The following is a 13,310-nucleotide window of genomic DNA, read 5'->3' as shown; positions in this document are numbered from 1 at the left end:
GGGCCTTGGGTTGGTGATGGCTCCACTTGAGTGGAGCATTGTCCTTCTCCTTCGGCCACAAGGGGTTCCTCAATGGGTAGGATAAAACCAACACCCATTCTTCTTATGGCTTGAGGAGGAATTTCATCACCTACATCACAAGTGCCACTTTGCTCCACTTGGGAGCCGTTATTCTCATCAAACTCCACGTTACACGTCTCCTCAATAATAAGTCCCGTGGATTTATTGAGGACACGGTAAGCATGAGAGTGTGTAGAATAACCAACAAATATGCCCTCATAAGCTCTAGCCTCAAATTTAGACAACCGAACACCTTTCTTGAGAATGAAACACTTACACCCGAACACCCGAAAGTACTTGAGGTCGGGCTTGTTACCGGTGAGTATATCATATGGAGTCTTGTTCAAGCCCTTGCGGAGGTAGAGCCGATTGGATGCATGACATGCGGTGTTGATGTCTTCGGCCCAAAAGTTGTATGGAGACTTGAACTCCGCCATCATGGTCCTTGCCGCATCCATCAACGTCCGGTTCTTCCTCTCCGCAAAACCGTTTTGTTGAGGGGTGTAAGGTGCGGAATATTGATGCTTAATCCCCTCATCACTAAGAAACTCATCCAAGGTGTAGTTCTTGAACTCGGTGACGTTGTCACTTCTTATTGTCAAGATCTTTGCATTGTGTTGACATTGTGATTCATTTGCAAAGTCAATGACGGTTTGTTGGGTCTCGCTCTTCCTCTTGAAGAAATACACCCAAGTGTATCTTGAGTAGTCATCCACAATAACCAAGCAATACTTCCTACCCCCAAGACTATCGAAGGATGGAGGCCCAAAGAGATCCAAGTGAAGGAGCTTCAAAGGCCTCTTTGAGTAAATGATAGTCGTGGGAGGGTGAGCCTTCTCATGTAGCTTTCCTTCGATACAAGCACTGCAAGCACGATCTTTAGCAAAACTAATGTTCGTTAGTCCACATCAACTTTAGCCATTAGGAATGTCGCGGTCTTAGTGGGTCGCTCCGAAAAGTTAATCACATATAGACCGTTCTCGACATGCCCAACAAAGGCTACTTTAGGAGTCTTGCTCCACAAGAGGGCCACTGTATCAATATCAAAGAAAGTGGCAAACCCCATGATTGCAAGTTGACGAACAGAAAGTAAATTGTACGCAAGGGACTCAACAAGCATGACCTTCTCGATCGTGAGATCATGAGAGATGACTACCTTGCCAAGTCCCAATACCTTAGAAGATGAGGCGTCACCCCACTCGACATTGGTGAGCATAGATGGAATCTTGTGCACATCCACCACCAAGTCCTTGCTTCCGGTCATATGATTTGTAGCTCCGCTATCGACCAACCATGATCCCCCACCGGAAGCAAACACCTACAAGAGATCAATGCTTGGTTTTAGGTACCCATTTTGTAATGGGTCCTTTGATGTTAGTAACAAGGGTCTTTGGAACCCAAATACCATTCAATGTACTCATGAGGAGAACCAACAAATTTGGCATAGACATGCCCATCACTACCACGACATAACACATAAGAAGGATTAAAATAGTCAGCTTTGATGGAAGGGGTGGCATTGCCCTTTTTGACACCGCCACCCTTCGCATTGTTCTTCTTCTCCTTGGAAGCACTCTCTCCCTCCTTCACAAAGGTTTGCATGAGAGGAGGAGGTCGTTTGGTCTTGTCATTCTTCTTCTTGTTCTTGGACTCGGGCACGTACCCAACCCCTTCCTTGGCCACAACTCCCTTTTGGTTGGTCAAGAGATCGTTGAGGTTCTTCTTGCCTTGTATGCAAGTTGCAAGACCTTTATCAAGTTGCACCTTTAGCTTAGCGTTCTCCTCAACAAGATACACATGCTCACAACACGGGTTAGTAGCATTTGCATTATCAATTAACATCATACGAGGAAAAGTGGATTTTTCCTTGGTTAGCTTTACTTGAAGTTGATCATGAGACTCTTTGAGGCTAGCATGAGCACCCTTCAAGACCTTGTGAGCCTTGTCAAGTAGATCAAACTCCTCTTTGAGTCTAGCTAGATCAACCTCAAGTTCGGCCTTCTCGGAGTTTAGCACACGAGAAACAATGAGAACATGATCAAAATCTTTCTTTAACTTAGCATGATCAACGTTGTGTGACTCCTCAAGAGCCAAACGAAGACCACGCTCTTCCTCAAGAGCATTGGAAAGATCCGAAATCTCATTAGCATAGTCACGACTATGCCCTTCCATCTTAGAGATGGTATCTTTGTGAGCCTTGATCATGTCATTGGCTTCACCAAGTTGTTCCAAGAGAGCAACAAAGTGCTTCTTGGATTTACCCTTAAGTTTGCCCATAAAGGCTTCAAACTTATTCACCTCCACATTAGCTCCCTCATGTTCATCAATGCTATTCGTCGAAGAAGGATGATTAATGATGGTAGTTTTGATGTTGGGGGTTACCTTGTTGGTGGCTTTTGCCATGAGGCACTTGGCGGTGATGCTCTCATTGGGTGAGTCGAAGAGAGACACCCGTGGAGTCATCGCAATGGCAACTGAGGCCATGGCAACCGACTCACCATCTTCATCATCGTCATCATCCTCATTGTACTCTTCTTGTACCACCAATGCCTTGGGAGGAGTCTTCTTGGTGAAGTTGCTCTTGTTGGGGAACGACTTGGCCTTGTCCTTTCGGATGAGTTTGCCACCATTGTCTTCCCTCTTCTCATACGGGCACTCCGCAACAAAATGACTCACATTTCCACAATTGTAGCAAGTCCTTACACGGTGCTTGCTCTTCGTGCCACTTGAGTTGTTTTTGTTAAAGTTTGGCCTTGAGTTCTTCTTGCTCCAAAATTTCCTTGAAGCAAGTGCCATGTGTTCATGATATGCATACTTTGTATCTTCGGGGTTGCTCTCCTCTTCTTCCTCTTCTTCTTCTTCAACGCAAACCTTGGCCTTCAAAGCAAGGTTGGGCTTCCTTGCCCTTTGAGAATGGAGCACCGCATTATCGGCGGTCTTGTCCAAGATGTTCATGGCCACAAACTCATCCAACACTTCGCTTGAGGTTAAAGTGTGGAAGTCCGGCCTTTGACGAATGACGGAGGACATGGCCTTGTGGTAGGGCATCATTGCCTTGAGGAATTTGCGCTTGATCCAATTGTCATCCGTGTCCTTGCTCCCGTGATCTCGGAGTGAGATCGCGAGTTTGGTTACTCTCCGATAAAGCTCACAAGGTTCTTCATCCTCTTTCATTGCAAACTCATCGGCTTCATCTTGCACCACTTCATAGTTGGAGCGTTGAATTCTTGCGCTTCCCCGGTAGAGTGAGACAACACAAAGCCATGCGTCTTTGGCCAAGGCGAAGGGCCGAAGATGAGGTAGATCTTCGGGTGGAATTGCATCTTGAATGATGAAGAGAGCATTCTCATTGAATTGATTATCCGCGGCTTCTCGAGGAGTGAAGTTGCTTGGATCATGCGGATGGAAACCTTCTTCAATGATTCTCCAAAGATTAGTGTTCACATGATTTAAATGACGCTTAAAGCGGTAAACCCAAGAATCAAAGTCCTCATTTTTCACAATCTTAGGGGGAGGACCGGCATGATTCAAATGAGTGGAAGGAACCGGTCCACCATAAACAAGTGGTGGTTCCACATGAGCAAAGATGCCGGTGCCATTCTCACCACTAGAGGAAGGAGCCTTTTCACTACTAGCTTCCCCTTTGTCGGAGATAGCATCCGTCACCTTGTCGGTGGGATTACCCACTTTCAACGGTGCGGTGGATAGTTTAAGCCCTTCAAGGAATTTAGTAAACATGCTTTCAACCTCGGTCGTCATGGAGGTTTTCAATGTCTCCAAGGCCACATTGAACTCCTCACGAGAGACCAAGGTTCCCCCATCGCCCGTAGACGAGATCGGATTTACACCGAAGTGTTCCTCCACACCGTCTATGGTATCAACCATATTCTTCGGACGGTAAAGTCCTTAATAAAGAGACGAGGCTCTGATACCTATTGGAAGGATCGATACGGTTGACTAGAGGGGGGGGTGAATAGGCAACTAACAATTTTTAACTTTTCTTTACCAAATTAAACTTTGCATCAAAGTAGGTTGTCTAGATGTGCAACTAGGTGAGCAACCTATATGATGCAACAACAACAAACAAACAAGCAAGCAAGAGAAGTAACACTAAAGAGCTTGCACACGTAAAGGTAAGATATAACCAAGAGTGGATCCGGTGAAGACAAGGACGTGTTACCGAAGTTCCTTCCTTTTGAGGGGAAGTACGTCTCCGTTAGAGCGGTGTGGAGGCACAATGCTCCCCAAGAAGCCACTAGGGCCACCGTATTCTCCTCACGCCCTCACACAATGCGAGATGCCGTGATTCCACTATTGGTGCCCTTGAAGGCGGCGACCAGACCTTTACAAACAAGGTTGGGGCAATCTCCACAACTTAATCGGAGGCTTCCAACAATACCACGAAGCTTCACCACAATGGACTATGGCTCCGTGGTGACCTCAACCGTCTAGGGTGCTCAAACACCCAAGAGTAACAAGATCCACTAGGGATAGGTGGGGGAATCAAAAATCTCTTGGTGGAAGTGTAGATCGGGGCCTTCTCAACCACTCCCGAGCAAATCAACAAGTTTGATTGGCTAGAGAGATAGATCGGGCGAAAATGGAGCCTCGAGCATTAATGGAGCTTGAGGGGGAAGAGGTGAGTCAACGGGGAAGAAGGGGACCCCCTTTTATAGTGGGGGCAACAATCCAACCGTTGCCCCACTAAACAACCCCACAGAGGGCGGTAGTTCTGCTTGGGTGGGCGGTACTACCGCTGAGCCAGCAGTACTGCCGTTCCAACTAGCGGTACTACTGCGCAAAGGAGAGAAGCAGGGACCTGGACCCAGAGCGGTACTACCGCGATGGTAGGGCGGTACTACCGCTGAGAAGTGGTACTACCGCCTCTACTGCCGCAACTAGTGCCGCACAACACGACACGAGAAAAAGAGCCCTCGAGTCGAGGCGGTAGGAACCTGGCAACCTAGCGGTAGTACTGTTGCGGAGACACCGGCGGTACTACCGCTGCGGAGCGGTACTGCCGCTTGTGACCTCTCAGTGGTACTACCGTTGGGTACCACGGTACTACCGCTGGGACCCAGACAAGACACATAAGTAGAGAAAAGATCTCTCCATCAAAGCGGAAGGGCTCGGAGGGTGAGAAGCGGATGTGTACATGTTGATTCCACCCAAGCAATACCACAGCGGACCCCCTCTTGATAGTACGGTGCCCTCTATGCAACTAGTCCATCGAAAGAGAAACGAAAGAGCTACACCGTCTTGAATGACACTCCGAGGGGAAGAAATCGTCTCGTGCCAAGGATGAATCTCTGAAATGCTCAAAGCACATGATTAGTCCGCAAACACGTTGTCATCAATCACCAAAACCACATCGAGAGACATATGCCTCAACACAAGTCTGTGAAGGTTTGGAAGTCACCTGAAGACTTACCACGAGTGATTGGGCGAGGTATGCGTGACTTTGGCTCAAGGACAATACAGTAAGGACTGTGTGTCCTTTGGTTTAAATACCAAGCTGCTCCAATCATACGTACATCTATCACAACAGTTGGAACTGGTCTACCAAATCATTGTCCTCACCGAGCTACTAGTTGTATTTCTTAAACCCTTTCATTTCATTGCTCATGTGTTGAAGAAATTGATCGTTACTATTTGAAGACTTTGACTGAAGACTTTCTTAATTTCCTCAATCCTATTTGTCATCTTGTCTTCTGCCTCCTTATCCTGTTTACACGCTACCTGTGCTCTGTGTATGTTTCATTTCATCATGATGACTACGCTACTGTCTTGTTATGCATGCATGTGAGTACTTATTCCGCTGCTTGTAGTTCGTCACTTAGCAAATTCCTCAAGCAGTATTTCCTCAGTGACGAATTTGTAAAAATCGCCTATTCACCCCCTCTAGTCGATATAAAACACTTTCACTAAGGAAAAGCCCAATGCGGCCTTCGATCCTCAATTTGGACAATTTAAAAAATGTCAAAACATCAAATACTCCACATGGCCTTAATCTGGTGTCTAGAACTTCTCCGGTTGGATCCCCAATTTGGTTATTTTAATGTCCCAAGTCCATGAACATGCCAACCCACCTACAAAGACCACAAAACAAAGGAAAACTAATAAAAATAAAAATTGTGCAATGGACTTGGTAAGACGAGTAAATACCAAAAACTATGCATTGGGGACATGAATAAGTGATAGGTGGATATGGTATGAGGGATTTTGGCACTAAAATATACTCTAAAAAGTATGCATAAAATCCACTCATCACTTGATTGTAATGCTATTAATTTTATATTGCATTGCATGTGTGTCGCTAATTCGAGTCCCGAGTGGAAACAACTTATATACTACCATTTTGGCTATTAAAATTGTATACATAACACTACTTGATTAGATAGCTCACAATTTAGCGAAGTTAACCCCTATAAAGTAGGTTTAAGTTGAGATCTTTGTTTTCTAACTTAATCCTTTATCCAATAGAAAGAGTTTGTTTATGATAGAGATATGGAATATTGACGTGCACAATAAGAAGAGCTTTATAGTTCTCCTTAAAGTTCAAAAAAGAGCACATATTTTTTAGCTTGTCTAGCTATTTCACTAGTTATCTTACTTTCAGTTAGTAGTTTTGTTGAACTATTGGTTTCTGTTTTTTTGTTTATCACTTTAGTGGTGTTAGCATTTTACGGATGTTACTTTGTGGCTTTTGCTTTGGTGATACTTATGAGGGGTGCTAAACTTAAACAAACTTGTGGTATCAGTTACCAAGGAGAAATTAAGAGTGATCATTTATGCTTCTTTCATTGGCTTATGGAACCTCTAGGGTCATTAATGCCCATGTATGCGTTGCCTCGGTGCACCTTGATCTCCTAATACATGTTGTAATATGGAAAAAACTGAAGCACGTTGTATTATGAAAAATAAGGGAATAGTTGACATTATTAAGTGTTTCAACAAATAAATAAGTACTTGAGGCAACACAAAGTTATGCAACAATACCATAGGTAGTAATAAGAATGAATTCAAAATATCTTGAGCACATAGCATGCTATGGGCGTTAATACCATCTAACTTATTATGCGAATGCAACTTCAAGTTGTGTTCTGCCCATGTGATTTTCTCTATATAGCAATGTCAAATGTGTAGTGGAGGTAACAAAAAGAAGAAAATAACCATTTTTAAAAGCAAAACCGACACTTCTATTTGTTATAATCTGCTTTTACATCTTTGTCATGATTATCGTTTCTAAGGAAACTTGCCCTAAGACTAGAAAGATGCAAGCTCTTTTGTTGTCCTACTTTTTCATAGGCCAAGACACATTAATAGGGCTGCAAAGTTTTTTTATACAAAAAGGACACAGAAAAGGCTTCTCATATCTGATATTTACCAAGGAAAACAATAGCTAGTAAAAAGAAAGGGCAACGAGACACAAAATTACCTAAAACTTTTACATTGAAACCATACATGTCGCCTCCTTCCTTTAAGAGGTCGGCCCCATCGGAGCTTAAAAATTACAATGAACATGCAGTAAGGCTGGTTGTAGTGGTGAGTATCATATGCATGATACTACATCCGTAGTGCATAGTATTATAGACTGATATCTTAAGTGGTCTTATTTGTTGCCATGCATGACACATAGTAACATAGAATTTATTATGATAATGTATCATAATATGATACTCAACCCTCTCTTTCTTCGTTTAATTCTGCGCCATCTCATCAAGATTGCCTAGTTGGCATGCATGATACTAGGCATGATACTTCCATTACGGGCAACCTAAGGGAAACAAGACACCTGCAAGAGCCATTGACACACTAGACAATGAAGACCACAATAGTCACTCACCACTAGCAACGAGATATAGTAGTCATTGAAGGAACATTGATTGGGGATTCACCCCATGTAGTGTAGGGCTTGTAATCTTTTGATGTTGTTCCAGAGAGTTGGGAAAACCAAGAGCCGATCAAAATGCTAGATAGACACATCAACTGCCAAGATCCGGAAAGACCAACAAATCTGGCAAGACCTAGCCCTAACAAGAATGGGGCATCAAAGTTAAGAGACAAATATTGTGATTGCCACGTCAACTAATTAGTTTAAACACATAAATTTTGATAGTCATAGTAACTATTATTGTTCTAACTTGAAAAGACGCTTTGAGCTAGGAAGAAGCACTATTTCTGCCTAAAATGACACAAAAGTCCACTCGAACCATTTGCTCCAAAATCGTTTGAGTCGCAATCTAAATTATCAATTCTTTCACTACCGTGTCACGGCCGCATTGATGTCGTCTCAACAATTTTGTTTATTTACTTATTATGATTTAGTTCTACTCACTTTGCTTTGTAAAACCTATTGACTAGCATTTTTTTTTAAAAATGGAGTTTATTATGGGAATATTTTCTTTGTAATGTATACTTTTATCATGGCAATAACACATCAGGAACAAATAGCATCCAGTTATGACAAAATCATGCATGGACAATTGAAGGACAAAAAATGGGTCTTTTTCAATAGCATGAGATTGCAATTCAAACTTTTGTATGCTTCTAATTACTAACTATCATACTGATCAAAAGGTAAAAATGTGTCACTACTTTACTTAAAAGACTGCAAAATGACTTAAAAATGTGATGTGGAGCATAAGACTTCCATTGTGCTAAACATACAAAAGGCTTGTGAGAGATAATCTCACCATTCCTTTACAAGAGGTGGAAAAAAACAAATTCATCAATTTCATCTCTACAAGATTTAACAATTAGATATATGATTGAAATCATCCCATTCAAAGGGAATGGAATCATCACACTACATTCGCCCCGTTCTGCAAGCAAACACACCCTAAAGAAAACTAGAATTATGGAGGAAAATACCCCCCTTCTGACAAAATAAGAAATCAGAAATTATACAAAATGGAAGAGTAGAGTCCACCGTTGGATTCTCAGTTCTCTCATCAAAGTAGTTTTCCTCGTGACATCACACTAGCTCTTCTTTTTCGAAAAGTCCTCCGGTCTATAAATAATTTGCAATAGCAGTACAAAGATCCCCCAAAGTAACAAAAATCATAACTAGATCCTTGGACCATCTAGAGACAAATACAAGCACTGGAGCGAGCCAAAGGTAAACCGTCGCCATCGCTTTCCCTCACCAGAGCCAGGAAAATCTTGTTGTAGTAGACAATCAGGAAGTCACTGTGTCTCCAAAGGACCAGTGCACCAGAAAAACAACCACCATTGAGGATGAGAAGTGTAGATCGAAAGGCCATCCATGCAAACAAATCAACGAAAACATGGGCTAGCTGAATCCAAAGCAGATTCACCAAAGTCCATCGCCGACTAGGTCAAAGAAGATTTGACATAGACACACCTCCACTGCGCCGTCCCCCGACACTAGACGCATTGAACAAGACACTAAACCTACCTAATGCAAGGACATGATCCCTCCTACCAAACCCGGGGGGGGGGGGGGGGGGGGGGGGGGGGGGAGGTGCTCATAGGGCCACCGGAGGCGGCGTTGGCGAGGAAGGCGGAAACCCTAATCTTTTCCTGAGTCACATGTGAAGTGAGAGGGGAACAATTGCCAACAAATCGTATTTGCCAAAACTGAATTCAGCGTGGCTAGATCTCAGCCAAATGACACAAAAAGGGAAATTTTTGCACAGACCTCAATGCAATATCTTACGAATATAGCATTGACTGAGACATAATCAAGTCTCTATCGACTGAGATTTAGCAAGATCGATCTTCTTTTCCCTAACCGAGAGGCAAGAATAAGAAGCAGCGAAACTGCCTTGTTCTATTAAATAAACCAGAGATAGTTCTCCAATTATTCAGAGGAAATGCATGTACGACCTGGCTGCCAACACAGGCTGAGAACCAGCGAGAGCCTGAGAAGATCCATTTGTTTTTTTTTAGAATAGAAGATCCATTTGTTGAGACCACCCATGGCGTCGCCATCACCATTGAGATATTTCTGACGCCACTCATGGTTACGTTAACTGAAGATCCCCGAAATGCACATGCGCGTGCCTGGAGACTGCAGCTCGTGCCAATTTGAGCAGATGGGATCGGCGACCCAGCCGATCTGCCCCCAATCCGAGCGAACAGTTTTGAGAGGCTACCAAACTTCCAGAATGGATAATGCCGAAATCCGAAAAGACCAAGCCTGGCCACGAATGCCCGCACTCCCGGATATCCTCTCCATCTTTTCTTATCCTCACGTAACACGCCGAAAACAAATCACAACAAGATATACGTACCTTCTAAGTCTTCACTGGAGAGTGCATGTGAAAAATATTGTCAGGAAAATCCCTTTGACCAGCTATGATCAGGAACGTACACAACTCAAAGAAAATTCACAGGACACGAATCCTATTTTTTGCCATCATTCCGTGAACACCATATCTAGGTGCTGTAATTTAGCTATACCATAGTACTAGCTTCTATTTTTGCACCCCGCAAAAAAAGAGCTTCTATTTTTGCAGCATAATATTCAGAATACAGACTGACATTCAGTAACACAAAGAAGAATTCAGACTGATATACTGACTTCACAGGGCGGTGTTTCACCGTAAACTGCATAAGAGCACCGGATAATTCCTTTCAGCTAGCTAGTTTCCAAGCAGCTGAAAATGACGCGCGAGCTTCAGATATCCCGGATCCCAGGGTCTTCTCCGTCTACTGCGTGATCTTTTTCAGCTTCGTTGGACCGAGAGCTGGCCATTTTCATCCAGCCCTCTCTAGCTTGGCAATGGCCGCGAGGGCGTGTCCTGCTGCTTCAGATTACCGTGTGTGCTGAAGCATCTGACGCGCTTGCGCCGGGCAGCAGGAGCCTTGACCGCCTTCCCTCCCCTTGAAATCTGAACCAGAAAGAACTCAAGCTCACTCAGGGGGGGTCGTCTGATCTGCAAAGCCCAGGTCTGGTGTTTTATGATGGTTCGCTTTGTGCCAGCTTAAGTTTCAAGTCGTTCTCCATCTTTGCCGTCCTATGCATGCAGACATGCAGAGCTTAGTGTCGCCTGCGACTGTAATTAGTACTGCTTCTTTCTCTTCTGCCCTGGATGAAACCGAAGCAGATTCTCTTCTCGTTATCGTTTTGGCTTTTGGCTAGTAGACCATCGATGATCGATGATCGATCGTTGTAGTTCCGCTCTTTGTTTTGATCCATCACTTCTCCAGCCTTCATGTTTTACCTGCATGCAGGTTTATTACTCTGATAGTAAGATCCTAACGCCGCCGATCATGCTGAACACACCACCTGTGATGAGTGTGTGACCTATTTTATTTTGAACTAGTCCATTTTGTGAGAGATTGTTCACATGCAGAAATATGCATGTGCACGACAAGCAAGAGATAAGTAGGCCCCCTTGTTTGCACTTCGCCGCCTATATATGGCTAGTCTCGATTCCTCATCTCTCTTGATCCGCCACATCCTAGACAGTACCAAACTTTATAATGAAGATTATCCACCTGATCGCCTCATCCTCCTCCGAATGGCTAACATCTTGTTTCTCTACTGTATATACCCTCGATCTGATGGTTCTCGCCATTCTTTGACATCTTGATCGATCTCTTTGCAAGCGTCGCATCATCTACGCTTTGCAAGTATATATTTTGAACTACGTAGCCATTGTTACTTACGGGATGGTGCACAGATCATTCATTGTTACTTATGCGATCTTGATTTTCTCCATGCAGCTATACATCGCCCTAGCTAGCTTGCAGATCGCAAGCTAGATAGCAATGGAGAACCACCAGCTGCCCTACACCACCCAGCCCCCGGCAACCGGTGCGTCCGGAGCCCCGGTGCCGGGCGTGCCTGGGCCGCCGCCGGTGCCACACCACCACCTGCTCCAGCAGCAGCAGGCCCAGCTGCAGGCGTTCTGGGCGTACCAGCGGCAGGAGGCGGAGCGCGCATCGGCGTCCGACTTCAAGAACCACCAGCTGCCGCTGGCGCGTATCAAGAAGATCATGAAGGCCGACGAGGACGTGCGCATGATCTCCGCGGAGGCGCCCGTGCTCTTCGCCAAGGCCTGCGAGCTCTTCATCCTCGAGCTCACCATCCGCTCCTGGCTGCACGCCGAGGAGAACAAGCGCCGCACACTGCAGCGCAACGACGTCGCCGCTGCCATCGCGCGCACCGACGTCTTCGACTTCCTCGTGGACATTGTGCCGCGCGAGGAGGCCAAGGAGGAGCCCGGCAGCGCAGCCCTCGGGTTTGCCGCCGGAGGGGTTGGTGCGGCCGGTGGGGGCCCCGCCGCTGGGCTGCCGTACTACTATCCGCCGATGGGGCAGCCGGCGGCACCGATGATGCCGGCCTGGCATGTTCCGGCGTGGGAACCGGCGTGGCAGCAAGGTGGGGCGGACGTGGACCAGGGTGCCGGGAGCTTCGGCGAGGAAGGGCAAGGGTTCACGGGGGGGCATGGTGGCTCAGCTGGCTTCCCTCCTGGGCCTCCAAGCTCCGAGTGATCGATGCCAGAGCTGCATGCGCGCATTGGATACTCCTTGCTAGTATTTACCATGGCGCGCAGTGTAATTGTAATTGCCTCTTGTAATTGTGTAAGTATGGCATGTCTTGCGTTAATTAAGGACTAACAACAAGCAGTTATTTATCCCTTTGGAAAAAAAACAAGCAGATAACTACCATGAGTTTGAAATTTGAATCCAGGCATGCAGGATATGCATCATCCGTGCATTACCTTATATATGCTTTGGCCTGCAGGAAACTATCAAGGCCGATTTCAATCATCGGGACCTGCTAGCTGTCGATCCGCTGGAGCGCTTTGTTTGGCATTGGGTGCCGGCGGTCGGGCACTCGGGAGGCATGCTGCTAGGCATCAACCTAGTTTGCTTCGAGGTGGTGGCGTGGGATGCCGGTCGTTTCTTCCTGTCGGCTCACGTGCGCCACCGCGCAACTCTCCAAGAGTGGAAGGTGATTGTGGTTTACGGCCCGGCCGACCACTCGCTCTCGCTGGAGTTCTTGGGAGAACTCCAGGCGAAGGTTGCGTCTGTGGGCACGCGAAATTTGCCTCTGCTAGTGGGAGGGGATTTCAACTTAATTAGCTCGGGAGCGGATAAAAACAACGGTATTATTAATTGGACAAGGGTGTCCATGTTTAATAATGCAATCGCAGCCATGGCCCTTAGGGAAGTGGCTCGCGTGGGGGCACGCTACACTTGGACCAACAAACAACTAACGCCGGTGGGGTCGGTCTTGGACAGGGTTTTCATGTCCTCGGAGTGGGAGGTGC

General features: G+C 45.6%; 1 protein-coding gene across 1 annotated transcript; it reads left to right on the top strand.

Annotated features, from left to right (window-relative positions):
• Positions 1-10,659: 10,659 nt before the first annotated feature.
• Positions 10,660-12,762, top strand: LOC125552267 (nuclear transcription factor Y subunit C-2-like). The gene is made up of 2 exons (XM_048715764.1): positions 10,660-10,979; positions 11,758-12,762. The coding sequence occupies exon 2, from the start codon at positions 11,803-11,805 to the stop codon at positions 12,526-12,528; it is 726 nt and encodes a 241-aa protein (XP_048571721.1). The 5' UTR covers positions 10,660-10,979; positions 11,758-11,802; the 3' UTR covers positions 12,529-12,762.
• The last annotated feature ends 548 nt before the right edge of the window (positions 12,763-13,310 follow it).

The sequence above is a fragment of the Triticum urartu genome, chromosome 4 (assembly GCF_003073215.2).
Source record: "Triticum urartu cultivar G1812 chromosome 4, Tu2.1, whole genome shotgun sequence".
Lineage (NCBI taxonomy): Eukaryota > Viridiplantae > Streptophyta > Magnoliopsida > Poales > Poaceae > Triticum > Triticum urartu.
This window is presented reverse-complemented; position numbering and strand designations above follow the sequence as displayed.